The sequence below is a fragment of the Glossina fuscipes genome, unplaced genomic scaffold, assembly GCF_014805625.2.
Source record: "Glossina fuscipes isolate IAEA_lab_2018 unplaced genomic scaffold, Yale_Gfus_2 204, whole genome shotgun sequence".
Lineage (NCBI taxonomy): Eukaryota > Metazoa > Arthropoda > Insecta > Diptera > Glossinidae > Glossina > Glossina fuscipes.
Window position 1 is genome coordinate 1,063,742 of NW_023998547.1, and position 23,350 is coordinate 1,087,091.

At 32.8% G+C, this 23,350-nt stretch overlaps 2 protein-coding genes across 4 annotated transcripts in view; one reads left to right on the forward strand and one right to left on the reverse strand.

Moving 5' to 3' along the window:
* LOC119641990 overlaps positions 1 to 23,277 on the reverse strand; it is a 62,332-nt gene extending 39,055 nt beyond the window's left edge. Inside the window, exons 1-4 of the mRNA XM_038040938.1 lie at positions 23,211 to 23,277; positions 20,072 to 21,165; positions 12,769 to 12,929; positions 8,323 to 8,524 (exon numbers count right to left, since the gene is read on the reverse strand). Coding sequence (XP_037896866.1) covers positions 8,323 to 8,524; positions 12,769 to 12,929; positions 20,072 to 21,051 — 1,343 coding nt within the window. The 5' untranslated portion in view covers positions 21,052 to 21,165; positions 23,211 to 23,277. The remainder of the gene's footprint in view (positions 1 to 8,322; positions 8,525 to 12,768; positions 12,930 to 20,071; positions 21,166 to 23,210) is intronic.
* Positions 1 to 23,350, forward strand: part of LOC119641991 (autophagy-related protein 16) — a 202,128-nt gene that overhangs the window by 55,904 nt on the left and 122,874 nt on the right. The window lies entirely within an intron of this gene.

The window sequence follows — 23,350 nt, forward strand, 5'->3', positions numbered from 1 at the left end:
TTATTTGCTTGGCCTGACTTAGAAAGACACCGATTAGAACAGAATATCGCATACAAAAGCCGTAAATTATTTCTTACATTTTGGTCACTAATTGTACTTTTTTTTCCCCTCTCTTTTACTCTTTTCTTCCATTACGTGTGTATGTGATGATCCAAAAATCTCATATCTCATAAAAGCTATTTCTGGCGTTTTAATGATGACTTTTTCTTTACAAAAACTTGTCCAACAAATATTTTTAATATAAATTTTAAAACAATTTCCGACTAAGAGTAAAATTCCAAATTTTTCACAACACGATGATCAGATCGAGATCATTTTTCATGAAATTCTTTTTTATAAATTTTAATTGAATATTAAATATTTTGAAGTAAGAATGACACCAAATGCCTATTTGAAGCTTCTGACCATATATTGTGAAACGCTTTCAACATTATTTCCAGTGTAAGAAATCGTTCAACTCTAATGAAAGACAGAAATATTCACTATTAAGTGCACATTTTTAACACTAAGCACATTCGCTTAATTGATTGCTTTGTGCTACGCATTATGTTAAATAAAAATTTGACCGGTTGCTTAAGGAAGCTTGATAAACGATTTCGTTTTTTGCTTTGATTTTCGAAAATATTTGTGTTTTTAAAGAATTAACTTTTTTTTTTGGTTTTTATTTGATACTGATGCTGAATAGATCTACTTTTTAATAAAATTTACCAGTAAGCGCTTGCGACAGTACTTTCCAAGCTTAAGGCATTTTAAAAACTTTCATATAAACTTTAAAAGTTATGCCTGGACGGCTAAGTAATTGTTTATTGTTCAGTAAAATTTCGATTAAAGTGACTTTCGTGTTATTTGAATGGTTTCAGCGCTGGGCCGTTACGCTGAAAATTTTCTTTGAGGCGTTTTCCTTTTAGATTTTAAGTAAGTAAGAACTACAGATAGAGGAGGGAGGGAAAAGCAAGTAGTATTTGTCAGTCGTCCACTTGAAAGTTGAAACACGGGTATAACTGCAGCAGGCAGGTAGCGAGGAGTAGCGGCGTGTAGGGGTAATTTCAGTATCATAAACTATTGGATGAGATCGCTGAGAAAGACGACTAATATTGTTAAGGGGATTAAAAGACCGGACAAATCTCTTGTTAGAATATCTGCTGTGGAGATGTTTGCACAACCGATCCGACGTTAAGCCAATGTTTGAGACCTTTCAGTGATATTGTATTAGTAACAATTTCTACAGAGATGGAATAGAAAATTTTAGTATTGATTGCTTTTACTCTTGGTTATCTTTTCTTTTTATTACTAATACTCTTTTATTCTTGGTAATCTTCTAGTCTTCTTCGTCTTCTAACAAAGCAATGCGTGTTTTTTTCTAACATCTAGACCTACAACGATTCTGAATTTGACGAAGATGCGTAGGAGCGCAGTTTTGACTGTTTTTCAGATACTCTGCTCTTGCAGTACTTCGTTCTTCCCTGTAAGGACATATTCATATACTTATTAGTTAGCAACTTTTCGAAACATAATGGTTTTCTCAACTTAAGATTACATAAGGGAAATAGACAAATTTTTGAATATCGAGTGAGTGAAGCTGTCTTCACAATATTCCGGTAAGCTTGCCTGCCCTAAACTAAATTGATTCCTATAACTGAGCAAAGCTTCGATATGAATATTTCTTTTAATAATAATAGGGTTTGAATTTAAGAAGAGCACAGGATAATTCATTTCTAATGAACACTTGGAAAATACTATTATTTCTTATTACTATTGTACTTTCAATTAAGCTGTAATTTTAGTGTATTCTTCTACATCAGCTATTCGTTTAATAGCTTTTGCCGTAATAAGGTTAAAAATTTAATCGTAAACGGTGACCTTAACTAACTACTACATCCGGTTTAAACAAGCTGTAACGTAGAAGTTTTCAACGTTGTGTTCTCACTTTTAAAATCATTAATAAACTTTGCCCTCAAATGCTATAATCTTTTCCGGTTCTTTTAGATGGCATACGGCAATCGTATAACGAAGTTATTCTTTTAATTGCTGCTTGCTTTTGTTTTGTCGGAAATATTTGATCTTAGATTACGTAAACGACAAAGAGAATTTTAAATTTGAATTCACTTGTGAGACCGACACGATTTAATTAGTTATTCTGATCACATTGCTTTAAATCTTAATGGGACAAAACTTGGTACGTCGGCCATACGCAGAACGTGTCGTAACATGACGAATTAAAAGGATTGAATTTGCATTTGTTATACAGGAATCACGCATACAAAAATGTGTAGAAAAAAATTCACAAGAAAAAGTGGTACAATAAATGAAAATATTATGTAACTAGGATAACAACAACAAAGTTTTAAGTAGAGTTAAATATGAAATTTTTATTACATGATAAGAGGATTACGTGTTTCTTTCAATCATTATGTGTGGGGAAGAAGCTCCTACGAAGGAATTAAAAGATATTCTTTGTTGACTTGCACTTAGTAATGTTGTAGCTATAAAGCCAATGTGTACTCACTCACAAGACATTGTTTGTATTGTCTTAGAACTAAATAATAAAATGATGGCTAGAACCGGTAAGCGTTCTTGGGCGTCTAGCGAAAAATGAGTAATAGCTCTTGCAAACACCAATCGGCATGAACTGAGGCCAGGCTGGTCTTGAATACGATACCCACAATGTACAAAATTTGGTTCGGGATGGAATCATTTTTTCTACCATTTGTCGTATAGCAAACATTTCCTTGTGAAAAGTAAACATTTTTCTGGCAAAAAAAGAAAATTTCTGACATTTTATAAGGGAAACAGGAAAGTAAAAATAGCTTAGCATTCAATTTGTGGAGTGGTGTAGGTAGCTATAAGCCGTTATATGGTAACAATAGTTATTTCTTAAGTACTCTATGGCGAAGAGTGGTGAAGAATAATAAAATTGTTGGTAAGCAAATCGTTTTGCTAAATTTGGATCAGAACAATTCACCTTTTGGTACAATTCCGCTATAAAAATCCTCAAGAAAAAGTTGCCTTCACTTGGAAAAATGCGCATAATTTTTGTTACTTTGTCGTGAAAGTCAATAAACAATTGTATTAGGCGAAGTTTTGTAGGGTTTTCAATGGTTTCAATCCAGGCCTAGGCTATGCTTTTTTTACGTAGTAGTCGTGGTTTGATATTTCGAGACAGAGAGAGGGAGAGTGGAAATCCTAATAGATAATTGAGTTTCATCTGTTAAGATAAGGGAATACTGTGCATATATTTTATATGTAATAAAAATTTCTCTTTCATGGGCGGATCGAGGGAGCTATATACTAAGAGTCCAAGGCAGATCGTGAATACCCATACTTGCTATTAAAGATTCACTGCTTTCCTCTGGGTATTGGAAGAGCAAAAAAAAAAAAAAAAAAAAAAATTAACATACATATTCGCGTCCTTTAGCAATAGTAGTAGTAGTAGTGGTAGTAGTAGTAGTAGAGGTAGTGATTTCATTATATAAAAAATCTATTGATATTCAGTAAATGATGCCAATCAATTATTAAATCGCTTTCTAAATTGAACTCATTGAAATGTAAGTGCCTTCCTCTGATCACTGACTTGCTCTTATTTATTTATGTTTTTACCGTTAAGCTTGAAGAGACTCCCTAAATAAGGTTTAACTGATCGCTTGGGACTCCATTAAGTTGGTCGTTCTTTCGTTTCTTTATCTTCCCTCTTCGTCTTATTTGCTTCTGAAACATTCTAACCTACATATTTTCTTGTTTGCTTCGTGTCGTTAATGCCATATTTACGAGATATCGTTACGCAATATACGGCACATGACAGCAAAGCAAGTTTAATTAAACTAATACTATTGCAATAATAATCGTGTATGGACAGAGAAAAAAAAAAAAAAAAAAACAAAAAACAAAACAAAAAAAAAAACCAAAAAATAAAAAAAATTAGTAAAACTAACTTAAAAGTCCATTACCCGCCTATGCAACTGTTTTTAAACATTGATTTGCCCGCTAATATAACACTAACAACGGCAACAACGTCTCTAACAACAACGTTGATAGCAATACAAATGACCATTTTACTCCAAGATATTACGAGTATATCATAAATCAATCAATTATATTTTCAGGCTATAATCTAGAAATCGAATAAAATGGAAAAAAAAGGAAAAGAAAAGAAAAAAAAGAAACAAGTATGCGTAACAGTAAGTAGATGTCAAAATACAATTTTGCAGAAAGAATCAAATAAAAATGCGGGAAAAGCAGAAACTATGTAATGAAAGCTACGACGAGTTCAAGTCTCTTTGTGCCGTCTGTAAAAACAAAAAGCAAAAAAAAAAATAAATAAATAAATAAAAAGGAAAAAAAGTATTAAAACGAGAATCTTGAATACCCATCCTGGACCTACAGAGAAGAAAGCATAAAGGTCTTCGATATTTTTGTTAATTCTTGGTTATGTCAATAGATCGATTGGTTCCATTTTTTAATAGAACTTTTAAGAGTAGCCTCGAGACACTGTTGTTATCAGTTGCTGGCACAACGTGTTGCACACGGATCATACCTTTTTTCGAATTTAATGCGAAGTGAAGAGGTGCATAGCAAGTTTCGTTTGTTCACTTGATGCGATAGTCACTATCGCTTCAACACTAAGAATGTTAAAACGGACCGACGGACCTGGGGAAACTTGTTCAAACTACTTTTGTGTTTGATGAGTAGTGCTTAGCGCGTTACGAACGATATGACATATTTAGTATTTCCGAATAGCGTTGTTTGGCAACAAGTAATGGTAGTATTGTTCTGTTAGTTACCATTGTTGCTGCTGTTTAAGCAGCGCGATGTGGCCTAGCTTTTTATTGCATAGGCTACCATATTACAATACTTTGGAAAAACATATGTTTGCTTTGCCAGTCATTGACATGAATTTATTCTTAGTATCAGCACTAAAAGCAGCACATGGCATAGCAGTTATAGCAAAGCAGCAACAACCTCATCTCTGTGAGTAGATAAAAAACAATCACATTTTACCACGCAATAAATTGCAAAGTAAAGAAGTTTAAGAAGAAGAAGAAGAAGAAGCAGGAAAAAGATGAAAAAAAAAAAACATCATACTACCACCATTCACTGACTTTTGCTGTTGTTGTTTTTCTCCTTAATTTATTTTCCGTTTTATTTTTATTTATTCTATTTGACCGACCACTGAACAAAGCATGGACTCTAGGATATATATATATATAAAGCTGATAAAGCATTTGTTGGTGGTTTTTCTGGTTGTTGTTGTTGCCTTTATTGAAAAGCGGTGGTAATCAAATGAAATTTTATAAATTTCTAAAGAAAAGTTATTTGCTTTATTAATGATTAATGGCTATAAATCAATCGCTATATAAAACTTTTCCAATTTTTTCATTTTTAATTTTTTTTTATTTATTTATTTATTTATTTTTTTTTTATATATATTAATAATATTGTTTTGTTATCTTAAGTAATGGAAGAAAATTGTATGTAATAAATGCAGGTCGTTTGCAATATTTTCATTGAAGTAACTAAAGATTTAGGAAAGAAAGCAAGAAATCCATATTAAATATCCTAATAACGGTTAATTAATAGACTATAACTGCCCTGAAATTATAAATATATTTACATAGAGTATGTACATCCTCATGATAAGTAATTAAACTTTAGGCTTCATAAAGGAAATCCATCTTCTTTGACAAAGTTACACTTTATTGTTTTTTTTTTTTGTTTTTTACTTGAACTCAAATTAGATTTTTTTTTTTTTTCGTTTGAGTTTCCCTCCATAGGTTGAGTGATAATTAACACTAGAACTACAGACGTTTTGCTTATTGCCTTTTCTACCAAAAAGTCGTAAAAGTGAGGTTAAGTAGCTGAAGTTGGGCACAAGCATAACTTGCTCGATTAAGAATCCAATGCTAAAGCATTGGCGGCAATCTTCCCACAAAAACAAGAAACTAAAGCCACTACGAAAAAAAAAACAATTTTTTCGTATTTTCATACATAAGTCGTCGGATCCTGTGAAAATATTTGGAAAAACCTGCTAAACCTAAATGTTTGTCAAATCTATCTGCAGTTTCTATCCAAAACTGGTCCCGATTGGTGACGATAAAATTTTAATTTTAATTTAATTTGCAATTGGACTGAAAAACTGCTAATGTCGATTAGGATAAATAAGAAATAAATTGGAATTAAAATTGTATCGCAAACTGTAGCCGACCGCCTTAATAATCCGATTAGAACTATTTTCCGACTAAAGACGATCCTGACGAACAATTTGGGTTACAGATTATCAAAAATATCTCTACACAAAATCGAAAATTGTACAACGAGACATAAAAAGTAATTTCGAGGTTGTTCAATAAAGTTCTATGTTATATTTTACAACTACGACAAGGTGATCGCTTTTGATAGAAATGGATACATAGCGTCAGCATCTCGAAAACTAGGTCACGTATAAAAAATGTGATTGCAATTATTTAAAGGTCTTTATGTGTAAAGAAAAAAAAAAATTTCTCTTGTAACCATTACTCCGAAAATTGAAAAGGGTCAAAATAACCGAATTGGCAGTTCTAGTGTTAAATTACATTGTGTATATCGTTATTAAAAAAAAAATTTTCAATTTTTACACTGGATTTAGTATTCCATTTTCTCAGAGCTTTCTGGCTTTTTCTTATGAATATTCTCTTGCGGCTTTAATGAATTGCAAGCGGGCTTTTCTTAAAGTGGTAATAATTTCAAGTCAAAAGCAATTTCTGAATCATTCAAGTGTGTAAAATACTTATTTGAAAACATTTATGGTGTTTTTAAATAACCGACACAATACCTTATATTAATTTTTCGAGCCAATACTCAATATTTGAAGGAATAATTAGAAAAATTCTTCTTAATATTTCAACCGAATCACTTCGGTTGAATTGAATCAAATTGAAATTTGAACTTGAAATTGAGGTAATTGAGAAGAAGAGTAAGATCAAGTAGGTGCGCTGTGAAAGAAGACCTTTTTTTCATACGACAACTGCTGTGGCGCCTTTTTGTTTTAAAAAATAGTTCAACTAATGCCCGCACATGTTTAAAAAGCAGGTTGCAATGCAATCATTAGTAGTTCGTAAATATTATTATTATTGATTATTAAAAATTTAGACAGAGAATGAATTCTAAGACTAAAGTCTTAAAGCACCAGCATCTAAGGCTTTCGGCTTTGAACGATTTGAACCCACGACCATTGAGTTGCTAGTCGAGACTTTTGCCTGCTCGGCCACTCAAGCGGATCTAGTTCGCAAATAAAAGTCAGAAAATGAGTCAGTCATCATCTCCAGCTTATATAAAGATAGCGTTATCCTTCAAACTAGCACTTCTAAGACTGTATTTAATGTCTTACCGTATTCTTACACTTGTTGCTCAGAATGTGAACTTTGTGGTGCAAACTCCTCGCTATAACGCACCCAGTACTAAAATTGTTCTGCGTCGACCGATGTAATGAGAAATGTGCCCTTGGCATTGTTACATAAACACATATGTACGCATAAACTGAATATACTTTGCATCATAAGTAGCGTATATGGAACAATAAACGATTGTGTACCTCTTACTAACACATTAATCAATATGAGTTTTGCAAATCTGAATACTACCTACAATGCTACTTTAGCCATGAATGTCAGTAGGAGATGAATTTTTTTTTTTGCGTTCCTCAAACGCAATCAATGCCTGTTGGATTTACGTAATATTACAATATTAGGGGGCAAGATGTCTTTAAAAGAGAAATATATTAAAATCATTTTTAATGCCTTTTAAGACTTGGAAGCAACCTCTGGCTCCCATAAGGCAATACATCAAACTAATGTCTTTATTTGCAATGAAATGTATAAAAGCAGAGCGAACGAGTGAGAGATTGAGAGAATGATAGGGAGGGTGAGCGTAAGCAAATAATTTATCATCCCACTGACAACTTTTACTATGGAAAAAGTGTATTGAAATTTGTTTTGCCCTTGTAACGTTTTTAAAACTAGGAAGTCATTTAATAACTCTTCACTTCGTCACTGTGTTATTCTCTATTCGACACGTTTTTCCTTAAGAATTATTTATGTTTTTATCGCTTTGTGTGTGTTTGTGTGTGTGTGTGTGTGTGTGTGTCTGTGTGTAGAAAACTTGCACTTTTTTTCATTTATATTTTCTTCTTTCAACATAACTTTTCAGTCCATTTATTCAATGTTGTGTTGTTGTTATTATTATTGTTATAGTTAATTTAAAGCTTGAAAATGAAAGACGAGAAAAACGAAACACAAAAGCAATGCAAAGCAGAGAAGAAAAAAAAAAATTCAATTTCATTACTTTACTTACCGACATGTAAATTCAGTTTCACCCAAACACAATTCTAAACAATCACGTCTTGTTGTTACTGGCATTGAACGTTTAGCGTGTCCATTTAGTTTATAGTTCTGTACACGATCAACACACCAAGCACGTGCACATGGTCTAACGCCCAAACATGATTTCTGTGCATAAATTGTAAATACAGGGAATTGAGATTTTGTCAATGCACCTACGGGTGAAAAGAAAAAAAAAAAAACGCAAAAGAAATAAAAATGAAAATTCGAAAATCGTAAATAAATTAAGAGCAACTTGAATAATTTTGCTCAACTATATATATATATATATATATATTTTAAAAAAATTAAAGAAAGATCTACGATATCTGCGATATAACAGATAAATGAAGAAGATAGCGAAACTCTTTCGCTTTTTTAACCTGAAGGCCAGATTAATTTGATAAGCAAATGGTTGAAAATACTTTCACAGTTGTAGATAGATGAAAGAAAGAAAGATGGTTAGAATAATACAAGTAAATCCTATGATTATATTTTAGATTATTCTCATAGAATATCAATAATAAATAATTATTCACCCCATAGGGTTTGTATTAACTTTTTCAAGTGCTTGTTACCAAATTTTGTAGTTTACACAATTTATATAAATAAGTTATAGACGTAAGCAGGAATAGCAAATCAAGCCTAGCACATTAATGCTGTTCCTTTCACTTTTGTCCAATTTGTTCGATTTGCCTTGTGGTGATCAAGAGTGCCTCTGCAATGGATAGTATTCTTGCAAAGAAAATCCCCCAACTATAATGAAAAAAATAACTCATGGATTTCAGTAGCATTCGTCTGTCCGCTCACTGATTGAAAATGCTTTTATTTTTACCGGATACCCTCGTACAGAATTTCTGAAGCTTTGCTACGCTAACCTTAGCTTTTACATTAGTTAAATTAACGCAACTAAAAACTCATCCAAATCGATTCATATTCGTAGAAAAGCCAGAAGCATTGAGATGGATAACTGAAAGTTAGAATAGGGATTTTAAAGTAAGTCCAGGTTTGATATATGCGAGATCTATGCTTCCACCGTAAAGAAGTCACTTCACACAAACCCGAAAGCTTTACAAGTTCCTAGTTTAGATCTATTATGGATGACCGATTTATTTTTATTATTAATTTATTTTTTTTAATCTGTCCAATCATTTAGGGCTTGTTCGGTATACGAGTAACTTGGTTATGGGCATTATGGCTGAAGCCTAGTGGGTGTGATCGCAATCTCAATTGGACTGAGTAAAGCAACGACCAACTATTGTCAAATTGCACTGAGATTTGAACTCGAATGCCGAACCCGAACTTATTAGTTACGATCCTTATCTACCCGTTATCCAACTAGCTTAAGTCGTTAGATCACGTATAGGTAAAGCTAAAGTCCACTTTAAAGCTAAAGAAGTGAAATAATAATAATAACTTGGACATCTCTATGCTTAATATGCATCATCTCCATCATTTACTTTATTGCTGGGCTTATATAATAATAACTTGGACATCTCTATGCTTAATATGCATCATCTCCATCATTTACTTTATTGCTGGGCTTATATGTAAAAAAGGTTTCTTTTGGGAAACTTTTGACTTTGTTGATTCATGACAGCCTATCTGTCCATGGGTGAAAGTCTTGGAACGAAAGAAAATTATGTCATGTGGTTACAGTAGGCGCGAATAAAATTGTAGCCAATGGCCGACAGGAAGTATGAGCTGGATGCTATCTGTCTAATAATCTAAAGACCTGTAAAAGCTATTAAAATCTGGAAAAAATTTCAAAATTTGCTTGTAAGGTAAAGGTATATGTATATATATTATAGAAATAATTCGATAATGTATTGCCGCAGATAAGGCAATCGATAGGTTTCCTTAATCCCAAGCTTGCAGGTTGCTTGCTACTACTAACAATACAGTCGTACACAACATGACGCTTGTAAAGCATGCGAAGCTTGCGTTTAAGTACGAAAAATTCATATATCTCTACTTAAGCTTAGACAACGCACACACACAATTACGCTTGTTTCATATAAGAAATGTAAAATTGAAAATTACTTTGAGGAAAATCGTCAAAAATAAATTGAAAAGAAAAGATTCGACATAAGACGTAAAAGATGGCTTCCTACCGCTTTTTATCTTCTCAAAATAATTAATTTTCTTGATTATGTTGTTGTTGTTTCACCACATTAGCATAACTGGAGTTTCTTCTGTTGGCTTTGCAGTGAACTACTGTGTTTTTTATTTTTAATTATCAGAGAGAAAGACAGATAGAGAGAGAGAGAGGGGTGAAGCGCCTTTAGAAACATAAAAACTATTCTAGCTATAATCTTAACAAATTTTCAAGCGAATTCAATTATAAATTCTGACAATTTGCCAATTCATGGTAAGCCATAATTTATACAACATCAGTCAGTCATTAAATACACTACAAATAAAACTCAAATATACATAGAATAGAAAGAGATTTTTGCAAATTGATTTTTGGCGATTTCTTTTTCTTTGATTGATTTTTTTTTTTTTTTTTTTTTTTGCGTTTGATGTTCTAACAAGCTTAGAAATCTTCAGGATGATCATGTTTGACTACATTTTGAATATTGTTTAGAATGTTGTTTTGATTAATTAGCCAAACCTAATTAAAAACCTAATTATATAAGTTGAGATATATATGCTTTGTTCCTCTATTTCTCTTAAAAGTTTCTCATAAAACTTATCCTAACGTATATCTTTGCCTTAATAATATAAGACTCTAGCACGAGTTCATTATAGAACATTTTATCTATTGTTAAACCTTTTAGATCAAATATAATATCGCTTCACTTCTATACAGCAAAGGATATTGAAAATCCTATAAATCATATTCTTTTCTAATCTAAAGTGTTCTCACAAGTCAAGGCTGTGCACGTTATATAGAATAAATTACTTCAAAAGGAGAAAAAATTTGAAAATATATATATTTGAGTTGTATATTGGATCGTATCATTGATAAAATTTGCGGGTAATCGATTAAGTACAATATAATGTAATTTGACAACCTAATATAATGGGAACATTGCAAGACAATTTTTGAAATCAGTCGAGAGCACACTCCCGGCGAAGCCGCTAGTGATTGTTTATAAAGATTTGGGTCCTTTCTTATGCATCGCTTTCCAGATACGAAGGAGAATGAAATTCATTTTCTAAAATCTAATATACGCTGACAGAGGCTAGGCTCTCAATAGATTGATTTTTCCATTTGTCAGAATTATTCATCAGAAACTTATGATGATTACAATGAAATTTGAAATCAATTGTAACTCTATATAACTGTCGTTCTGCCCGCCGATCCCAGGCGGTATTGGCGTAAAGAAGTGAAGCACATTGCTTGTCTTGCAAATATAAATCGAGTTTGAAAATAGATTTCATACGCCCATAATAGGGCTTAGACGCACATAAAACGTCGCAGAAAGAGGTCTAATTTAAAAGAGAAGGGCTTACAAACACATCCACAATGTCAAAGAAATTTTATCTTGTGTTTTAACTTGCAGTTGCTTAACATTTTGTAAGACCCCGGTTGCAAAAAGGTAAAAGCAGTTTCACATAGATAATAGACACGCCTACAGTTAACAAAACTTTTTATTATTTTATATGTGAAATATCTTATCAAAATGTATGACACTATTTTTTCTAAATTAAAAAATTGTTTGAACGCATAAAAGTGAATCAAAATAGTGCAAAAAAAAAACGAACTTGAAGAAAATCATTGTTGACATCTTAATTAGCGTAAGCAATTAACTCGCGCCAAAAGAAAGCGGTGTGCGTACATGTATTGTTACTGGAGCAAGCAGGTTTGGCAGAACGAACTGAGATTGATACCCGTTACCGCAATACATATCTTTCTCCTAAGAATATTTGAAATGCGTCTATAAAAAATGCTGAGCGCATATCTAGCAGTCGCGTTGCAAAAAATTGGATTTTCCCGCTTAAACGTATCAATTTAAAGATAAGTGATATGAGTGAAAACAGTTTTGCATATTTTTACTCTTCACTAGCAATAAACTCGCAAGCTACCGCAATTATTATTGCATTTCCCCCTTCATTCGCATACGTTAAAATTATACCGCGTCTGCGCGATCATAGTCTTTCATTGCAAGCGCATTGCATTGATTTTTGCATTTCGAAACGGAGAGAGAGAGATATTTTTTCCAGTGTCGTCTTCACGTTGTCGGCAGTTATAAATTTGACAGCAGATTTCATTGTGCTTAATAAAATCTATAATTAAGTAAAAAAATTTTTTTTTTTTTTTTTTTTTTTTTGACAAGTCATGGTAATTATGTATTTAACAACAAAATTTCTTTACTTAACTATGTACATACATAGCTTAGGCAAACGTGCACGCATCTCTCTATAATATATACATATATAAACACATATAATCAGATAAAAACATTCATACCTGGTAACTGATCAGCATTAGCCGAGAATAATACACACAATCCAGTCTCGTAATTAACAGCTTGACAGGTTTCGTTTCCTTGGCAAGCTTCTAAACAATCTGTTAACATTAAAGTGCCAGGCAGCGAATCCAATAATTTATCAGGCGCTGAGAATACATAGCTGTAATTAAAAAGAAAAATACGGGGGAGAAAAGGAAAATATATGTAGTCAAGTCTTTATGTGATATGTGAAAATTTCTTACGTTAAAATATTTAAACTTAAGATTATCAATAATATACATAAGTAATTCTTTCTTTCTTTCTTTTTTTTGGTTTTTTTTTCTTTCAATCTCTTTGCATTAACATTTCTTTACGATTAATATTTATTGACTTTCATATCGGTAAAATGTTAACGATATACATACATACATACATATCGTATATCGTATATGTATATATATATATGTATGTATATGTTCAATTAATGTATACATTTGTTTATTTTAATAGTCAGATATTTTGATTTATGTTTTCCTCTATAGGTTTTCCGGCTTTTTGTCTTCAAGAATCAGAATCAATTCAATGCTGCTAAGCGATTATTTACATTTAGTATTGCAATGCCAATATAAAGGGGAGGGCCGCATGACAAATGTTCATCGATAATTTTAAATAAGGTTTTTGCATCTTGCGGAGGATGTATTAAAACTTGCAAAATTGATTTATCTCTAATGCAATTAATTAGAGAAGAACGGAAATCATAAGTCGATGAAATTTTTATTTATTAATCTTACGAAAGAGGAAGCATAACTATTGGTTAAATCTCCTTTAACGTAACTATTGAAATTTTGCTTTTAGCAGACTTTTCATCTTATGGCATTTTTGCTACGACAATTGACACTTTTTTGATTACGAACTCATAGGAATAGGAAAGCCAGGCACTTATTGCATTGCCATTAAGAGAATAATGAATTCTCACGATAGAAAATTTTCTATTTCTGGACATGCGTTTCTTTTATGTAATGATAAGTATGTCTGTCAAAATTTACCATGATATATATGCTACAGATTGCCAGTTAACAGACCATAACATATTTAAATCGATGTTTTCCTCTATCTTCGTTATTTAGGTTTTTTTTCAAGTGTAGGTGCATGTGCGCGCATGTGTAGGTGAGACAAACTTGATGGAAAGTATAAAGTGGAAATTAATTTTTCGAATCGTGGTTTCCCTACCGTACCGTTCCAAGCAACAGCAGGTCGGACGGACGGACAGAAGGGCTTAGTTGAAACAAATCAGAATCAAGCTTTTGTAAATGAAACATTAAAAGCCATGAACATCATGTCCTTCTTTCATAGAAGTATATGTTTTAACAAACGGTTAGTCTTTGTTATTATAACCGTCTATATGATCAGTGATTAGATTGCTTGGAAAGTCAAAAAGTCATGGTTTCATGGTTTAACTGTTTACAATCTCTTTTTAAATTTTATACAAAAATTTTATTTTTCCTTTGTGATTATATAACACTTAATAATAGTTTCATAATTGCATCTTCAGCTTTCTCTTTCATAACCGATTCACTCAACACATTTCACCAACAAAGACGTTAGAAAGAAAAAAAAAAAAAGAAGAGACGTAATCAAATCGTCATTTAAATCTCCAAAATGCCTTAACAAATTTTCTCTGTCTCTCTTTCTCCATCTCCCGATCTAGAATTATGGCAAGAGCAGCTACCTTTTCAGATTTTAAGACTTTAAACCAGTTATCAACTGAAGGCTACAACTTAAATAACTGTCTTGAATTGCATTGCAATTGAAACGCATTATTATTTGATGGATATCGAATCAGTGATATTTTCAATGACTGCAATCAGCAAAGATTGTCTGTATTTAACGTAATGTTAGGTTTCTGTTTTACTCTTTTTTTTTTTTTTTGTTATTGTGTTAGTTAGGTGATACCTTAAAATTTTGGATTTTTTATCTTAATGTGAATAATTTATAAATTAGTTTAACTTATTTTGTTCTCTTTTTATTTTTCTTTACAGGTAAGTTTTTAATGATGCGTATGATGGGGAGGATAAATTTTCCCACAGTCGTTGGTACGTATTTATTAAATTCTCTGAATTAATTTGAAATATAACGAATAGTAGTGCTCTTCTGCACAAGGTCTCATATTATGATTGATAACTTGCGAGAAAATTTCAAACGAAAAATTTTTTTTTTTATTTCTTTTCGGCTTATTTTTGTCCAAAATTTGCATTATTAAAGGCAATCTTCCTCTAAATTTTTGTTTTCAAGGGGTTTTTCTTCCCATGAGCGTTAAAGTAAAGCGAAACTTCATTTATTGTCGATAAGTGATAACAAAGTATCTCTCCTTAATTGGGTAGCGATAGTATGCAAGACAAATACATATAAGACTTCTTTGTTCAACGCGCTTAAATTGATTCATTGGATTCAAGGATTGCTTTGATTGCAGAAAAAGAGATATTGTTGAGTTAATTGTACAATGACGTGAATAACTTACTACCTGGGACTTACTTATGGCAGCTCGGCAGACACCAAAGTGTAATGTCCTGAAGTTCATATAAAAATAATGGATTTCTTTTTCCCCAAACTAATATATGATAACTCTACTTAAGGAGAGAGTATTTTTAGATGTCTTTTAAGATAACGTTACTTGAGTAAATCAATTAAAATGTATCCATTCGCGGGTAGTTCCCTGTAAGCGCAAACGCTACTGAGGTTTGGGAGAGTACTGGATTTGGAGTCGTCTTGAAAATTAGTTACAAACGGAAAAACTTGTGCGATCTATATATTTAAGAAATTGTCTTCAAACAGGAACAGAAATTATCCCAGCATTTTATATAATAACGAGTACCGTCCTCTAGACCTGAATCTTAGAAAGTGTGCTTCTTTATCTATGTGTTTCTCACTCCTTATCGCAGAGCAAAGGCAATGCAGCTTAGGTAAGCATTTTGATCATTTACATGTTCTTTGTAAGCACTTGTTCCCCCGATGAACTCTCATTATAAGTACGCCATCGCCAAGCAGTCCTTTTTTTATTGCAGGGTAATTTTAAAAAATATTTGAAGTTTGTGTTTAAGGAAAGGTAATAAGAATGGTCAGTAAAAAACTTTAGCTTTAGGACTTCCGCTTCAAGCGACTGGACGATGGGCATGTACTAATTTGATGTACTATTGAAGTCGTTAATATCCAATTAAAGGCTGATATACACTTTTCGAGCAATGCAGCCGTGGATTAAATGTGGAATAAAGTGCAATTCACGTCTACGTTCTGCCTGGCGCATGTATATATGATTATCTACAATTTGACAAAAATATTAACCGATTCCTTCAAAGGAGTCTAATCCTATAAGAGGCTCGCGTTGGTTCTGGATGGTTGTAGATTCAACTTAAATTCAGCTGGACAGCTAAGGTTTTTCTTCCAAAAATGAAATTGACATGAAGTTCTTATTTTCCGATATATATGTATATCACATTTGAGAGCGTATTTATTTCTTTAATTTCTGCGTATATTCTTTTATTCTTTGTACGCCTTTGTTGATTTATATAACATTTAATGTAATTTTCAATGCCTTTGCAAATGGATAAGTCTTCGGTAGTATATGAAATTTTGAAAATGCTATTAACACATTTGCATATATTTGTTCTATTACTGGCCTTTGGTGTAATGGCACTGTTATGATTTCGATAGATTCGAAATATTTCGTTTCAAACTAAGGGGAAGAGCTTTGCAAAGGTTGGAAGAAATGATAGCGTCAGATGCATTAAACTAATGCTGTCAAGTTTTCCAATTTCTGAGGAATTTTTTTATAGTTTAATGATTTCCTTTATATTTTTTTTTTGCATGGGAAGAATTTATTTATAACAAAATTAAAAGTAGCAGGCACTGTCAAGCCAGTCATAGACATATGCTCACAACCAATGATTATGAACATACGCGGGTGTTATTGAACTACACATGGAATTTAGAAATAATGTATATTCCGAACAACCTAGAGAGGTAATCATGTGCCTGAAAGTTGTTGTATTTGTTGTGTTTGGCAAAAACGGCGGAATAGAATAGCGAAAGCTAAACTTTTCATATGTGACTCACAGCTATTCACTTCATCTCCCATTCAATTCTCTGGCACATAACTCAAAGTTAGCTTTCATTTTTGCATTCAAACGTTTAGTAAAGACAGTTGAAGACCTAAGCGAAAGTTAAATTTTTCATATTTGATTAGCTTCCTGGCCTAACGTTTTGATTTTATATTTCAGCTGAGCAAAGCTTAAGCTTCACACTTGCTTTAAACTGGGACTATTGTATTGTCAACTTAACACTTATGTCCCTGCTACCCATTTTTGTTTTACTTATTCTTCGCCTCACTTGCTTTTGGTAGTAAGATCATATTCAGCCAACTCGGGCTCTATTTAAATCCGTGCATAGAAGAGTTTTTATGTAATATGAGTATCAAGGCAGGACCAACGAAGAACATCTTGCACTTAATATACTTTTTAAACAGCTTCACTACTTGACTATTTTGACCTTTAATTAATATTTTCAAAGTTGGAAAACATCAAGGGTTTTGTACTTTTCTTAGATGGATCATATCACTGAAAGCAAAGGGTATCGGAAAGTTCTCTCCAAACCATCCTTAAGTCTTTTTAGTATTTTTTACCCTCTCGTAGTTGTTGCATACCTAGTTCGCATGTTTCACTTGTTTTTATGAGCTTCTTGTGCATCATTTGTTTGTTGGTCTTCCGTGCTCTGAACCCATCATCGAAAGAAGTACGAACAAGAGTTTTATTATGTTGTTTGTAGCGTCAAGTAATAAATATCAACGGCAGTAGAAATCTTTTTGCTGAGTTTGAAGTGAGATTTTTCAACTCTTTCTTAACTACAACAAATGCGCTTAGGTTTGCTTTAGTAATTCTCAAATTTAGATTGAAACACTTGAGTAAATAATTAAAAAGCAAATGCAGACAAAAGTTAAAAATGTATTGTCGCCGTTACGCTATGCGTGAAAAGTAACAAGAGTTGGAGTAAAAAATTCTCAAATTTTTTTTTTTTTTTTTTCTTCAAACTTAATAAGGGAAAAACGTAAGGAGAGTAATAAGTAAAAAATCTGTTCCACTTTTACTCCGATCGTCTATACACACAAGGACCGCAAAACTTATTTTAAAAACTCATCTTTACTTACCGCGATTGGGGTTACGGTTGGGTATGCAAAATTCGTTTCAAGATGATTGTAAATTGTTTTTTACTTGTGCGCTTAAGTCACAAGAGGTGTTACAAAATAGAATCTTTTAAGGTTTAAGAAAAAAAAAAAAAAAACAAAAAGGAGAAGCAGAAAAAGAACATACAATTATGTGTGAATATCTGACGTAGTTATGTACGTTTATTGTTATGTCATTCCCAGTTTGTTTATGTTGAGCACTTAACCATAAATTAGGAAAAGTGTGTGAAAAAATAGCGAAAAATAAACAACGCGCTGCATGTGCAAGGTTTAGTTTAGAAGGTATTCGTCAAACGATTGGATAATAGATAATGGACAACGTAAGACTACAAAAAAACCGAGTAAAATGAAAAAGAAAAAAAAAAAGGAAAAAAGAAGAAAAAACCCATGCATTGACATTTGTAGTTAACACTCTTGTAAACTCAAAGAAGGAAACGCTCGCATATATCTAACCTTCCATCCATCCATCCATCCATCCATCCATCCATCCATTTCTGAGTATTTGTATCTTGCATTTAATGGAATTCTTAAATAGTTTCATTACTCAATAAATTATACGTTTATTAGAAGGCGCGATTGGCGCGAAGGTATCTTTTTTAACATGGGTGTGCATGTTTGTGCAGTCGTGTTTCTCGAATACACTTAAGATATTTTATAGCATTTTCGTTTAAATATTGCGGAAATTGTTCACTTCTATTACACTTTAGACAATAACTAAAACAGGTTTTCATTGTGTTGAGATGAATTTTGCTACATACATACATACATACATTGACAAGAGGTACCTTTTTTTGTTTCGTTTCATCAACGCATTTGCAAAAATGCTTCTGGTGTTTGTGGAAAATTCAGTTGTAGTCAAAACAATTTAATCTCCAAAAAAAAAAAAAACTATTTTGAGTTTGCAGGGGAACATGATCCTAACAAGGGCTTATAATATCCCTCTGCGTCAAATATAAAATCCTACTTGCCTAACCTGTGCGTACCTTTAGCACTTTGCCCTTGTTTTTTTTAACATCGTGTGCTATTGCCTTTTTTTTAAGCTTCTTCTACTATGACAATTACGAGTACGAGTACTTTGGCAAGTGTTTTCTTCGGTCGCGACAAGTTCCTATCATTGAGACATTGGATTGCATCGCATGTCATCAATTGTTAAACAACGACTTCTACTATCTTCTAGGACTATAGGGATGTAGTATAAGTTATCCCCATATCCAAAAACTGGGGTAGCTCTTAGTTGCTTAGGATCGTTATGAAAAGCAAAGCGCAAATAATCTCGCAAAAGCAGAATAACTGAATCTATGCGTGTGAAGATATGCGTTTAGAAGAACGTTGTGTACTATTGATGGACTAGATAAAATATCGGGAGTGCGCAAAAGCATAAAGCAGGTCTTTCGCACTGCTAACTGCTAACATTGACGGTGAACTCAAGTTTCCTTGCCTTCCGGATTAAGGTGGGCATTTTTTGAGTGTAGTATACTTGTAGTCGCTCCAATTCAACGAAATTGTAACTGTTAACAGCTAACAAAAGTAATTGGGATTCAAAGAGTGGTAGGTTAACCCTTTTCTATAGCAGGGAATGCTTAACTAGAAAATATTGTGAAAGCTTAAATGTATTCACGAGGAAGAGTTGTTCGAGCACGGCTTTCATTCTTATGGAGAAGGTACACAACGAATATGTCTCCATGTGAACTGCTTGAAAAGTTGTTGTGAAACATGAAATATATGTATGTAGGTGATGATGGATAAGGTTTTTAAACCAATATTGTGTCTTTAGCATTCTTATGAAACGAGAGCTTCTTGTTTACTTGAAGGCCCGGAAATGAAATGTCTGCCATAACTCCCTTTTAACTTTCCATTCTTAGAATTTAAATATTTTCATAAATATTTCTTCTTTCAACCATAGTGCACCTAAACTTAAATGCGTTCCTGCAGTTCGAAGTTGAAGACTTGAATAGTATTTAAAAATAAAATTTGTACAAAAATTATCGGTTACCACCAGCAGCACTCTATGACTGTATTTAAAAAAACCTAAAACTTTTATCGGATATATATAAAATTTTTTTTTAATACATATAATAAAAAAAACTTACCCAGTAACAATTTCGAAGCCAAGCATTTCTGAATCACATTCATCTGAACCGCTGTTGTTATTGTCGTGTTGTTGTTGTTGCGAGTGCTGTCTTTGTGATTCATATTGTTGTTGTTGTTGTTGTTGTTGTTGCTGCTGTTGTAACCCAATAGAAGATGATGACGACAAAGCTGCTGTGGCTGTTGATGTTTTTATAGAACTTTCGGCGTCAATGTCCTCAAAACTGGCTGATGGTATTTCCTTTTGTTCTACAGGTAATTGATCTTCACCACCAACATCAACACCACTAAGAACAACAGTTGATTTTTCAGCATTCGCGTTACTATTGTCTTGAGGCAAAGATGAGGGAGCATCATTTTCGTTGGCGGTGGCGGTGGCGGCAGAATTATTTTCCTTTTCATTAACAACCGTTGCTGTGGCGGCAGCGTGAGCAGCAGAAGACGCGATCGAAGCTCCAGCACCGTCAATAGCATCTTTTGTCGTTAGAGAGGCGGCATTCACAGCCGTAGGTAACTCATCATTTGATGCTTGAACAGCTGAATATGATGATTGATCACTTTTTAGTGGTAATGAAGCAACTTCATTCAAAGGGCCATTATAGTTGTTGCTATTACTGTTGCTGTTGTAATTGTAGTTATTGTTATTGTTGTTGTTGTTGTTCTTGTTATTATTGCTATGAATGTTAGAGGCCATAGACTCTATATTGGCGTTAATATTGGCCGCATTGGCTGTATTAGTATAGGCATTTGATATGGAACCTGCTGAAGATGATAATGATGATGCTGATGCTGATGATGATGACGACGAGGATGTTGCTAAATCTAAGCGCGATCTTCGTGCCGCATTTACGTTGCGAGTGTTGGTGGTGACGGTGAATAAAAGTAGAAAACAAACAATTGCCATACGAGACATTTTGCAATTACTCAATAATAAAAAAATTCGTTGCTGAGGTTGTTTTTGATGTTGCTGCTGTAGCCTCATAATTTGTGAGCTTTCAATTGTTTACTTATTTTGTGTTAAGGGAATAAAAACAATTGAACAATAAAAAAAAGGAAAAAAAAAAATGAAGAAAAACAATCACTTCCGCAATGAGATCTGAAATAAGATAAGTACGAATAAGAAGAAGAACATGATGAAAAACCAAATCAAAATTAAATTAAAAATAATTGTGTGAGAATTACATGGAAAAGCAAAGTCTTGCTCTTTTTCTTTTCTTTTTCTCCTTTTGCGACTGTGTGTGTGTGTGTGTGTGTGTGTGTTCAAAATTATGTAATCACTGAACCTAACCTTTGATTTATCACTTCATAGAATATGTTAAATTAAAATTCAACAGTAAAATTGCCGGTATTTAATTACTTAGCGCTGTGACATTGACTTTCAGAAATTTCCTTATGCCTGCATTTGTTCTTCTCTTCTCTATGTCTTTGACTTTTATATGAGTTAAAGCAAACGGAGTAAAGCAAAAAATAAAAAAAAATAAAAAAAAAATACATATTTTTTAATGGTGGTAGGTCTTTGTTGTTGCCTTAGGCTAACACTACCGTCTTCATCAAGTGTTGCCTCTTCGATGGCCACTTAAATTCTTTGTATTTATATAAATATTAAAACGGCAAAAAAAAAAAAAAAAAAAATGAAGAAACTTTAGCGGTGGTAATGAAGCTCAGCTCTATGAGTTTGTATGTTGTTGGTTGTGCTTCGTTGTGATGCTTGACAAACAACTTAATTAAAAACAATTTTATTATATTTATGTTTTCTTATATACTTTTTTTTTTTTGCTTTTTTTCGTTGCTTTCTTTACGACTTCACAGAATAGTGGGAAAAAAACTGCCTCTGGGGTCCAACTCTCTTTTCTCTTTCTTAGCTCCTTTTCTTTCTCTCTTTAGCTTAGGGTTCAATGTTTTTCTTCGTAATTTGAATTTTAAACCTTTTTCATGTTTTATCGAGTCATAGTCGAGTGATATTTAAGCTGACTTTTAAATTTGTTTATGCAAGTGGGTGTTAATTTTTCTTTGAAAATGAATGAGTGGTTGTATCAGTTTAGTTACAGTCATGCCTTCGAAATTGCCTTCTAACCTTGCTTTCCTACACTGCTGCTACACATACGTCACAAAAATATAAAGGCATTCGCTTGGTGTGTCGTTCCATCTCCCAGGGTGCTTGCTCGTTAGATGTCAACCGCTAATGTACGATTTTCAAATTCAAACACTTCAATAAAAATGTTCGTAAGAGTGATTATAATCACAATTCGTATGCAAAGAAAATCTATTGAAGAAAAGCTATTGAAATATATATGAAATTATCAAACTCCCGGCACGGTTTTCCTTTGCTAGTAAAGATCTGTTAATGTAAACTCATAAGCAGATTAGATCACGCAACAATGCTAAAGAAACAATTTCAAGCATCTGGGTTTTTATTCTACAAGTAACACTCAGAAGCACTCCTCCGAGATTCCGCGTAAAAATCGAAGTCGACTTGATTAAAATCGTCCGACCGTTCGGGTTGTTTTTAAAAATTTTTTTTGCTTTGGATTTTTCCTCCACGTGGAACACTCAGAAGCACTCCTCCGAGATTCGGCGTAAAAATCGAAGTCAACTTAATTAAAAACGTCCGGCCGTTCGGGTTGTTTTTAAAAATTTTTTTTTGCTTTGGATTTTTCCTCCACATGGGACACTCAGAAGCACTCCTCCAAGATTCGGCGTAAAAATCGAAACTGACTTAATTAAAAACGTCCGACCGTTCGTGTTGTTTTCACGGTTTGAAGCTGTTTGAACGGTCTTTAAAACTTGTGGTTGGATACTGGTCCAATAAGTTTTGCAATTTATTAGCCTCGAATTTTTTGGTCCTCTTTGGTCATCGAGATTAAAATCACCAATAGGAATACCAACAATAGGAATACGATGGAGCAGCACAACCATGATATTCTAAGAATATTTGATGGGCTTCGGCGGCAGACTTTTTCAAATCAAAGAACAAAAGTAGAAAACGAGCTTTTGAGCTTTCCATGATTAACGTCTGTGTACACTGAACATCTCAATAATGCAATAATGAAATTTGTTATCTTACGTAGAGGAAAGGCAAGTCCATCGTAATTCAATTGTTACGTACAGTGCGATTTCCCATTTCGCTATCATTACTTTTACCTGAAGAAGTCGCTTCACAAAATTCATGCAAGCGTGCACCCATGATATTATTTTTCAATTATTTAACTTTTTTTAATGTTCTTACGAATATTTATTTTCTTGTTTATACACATTTCTTCGTAATTATTCTTTTATTCTCT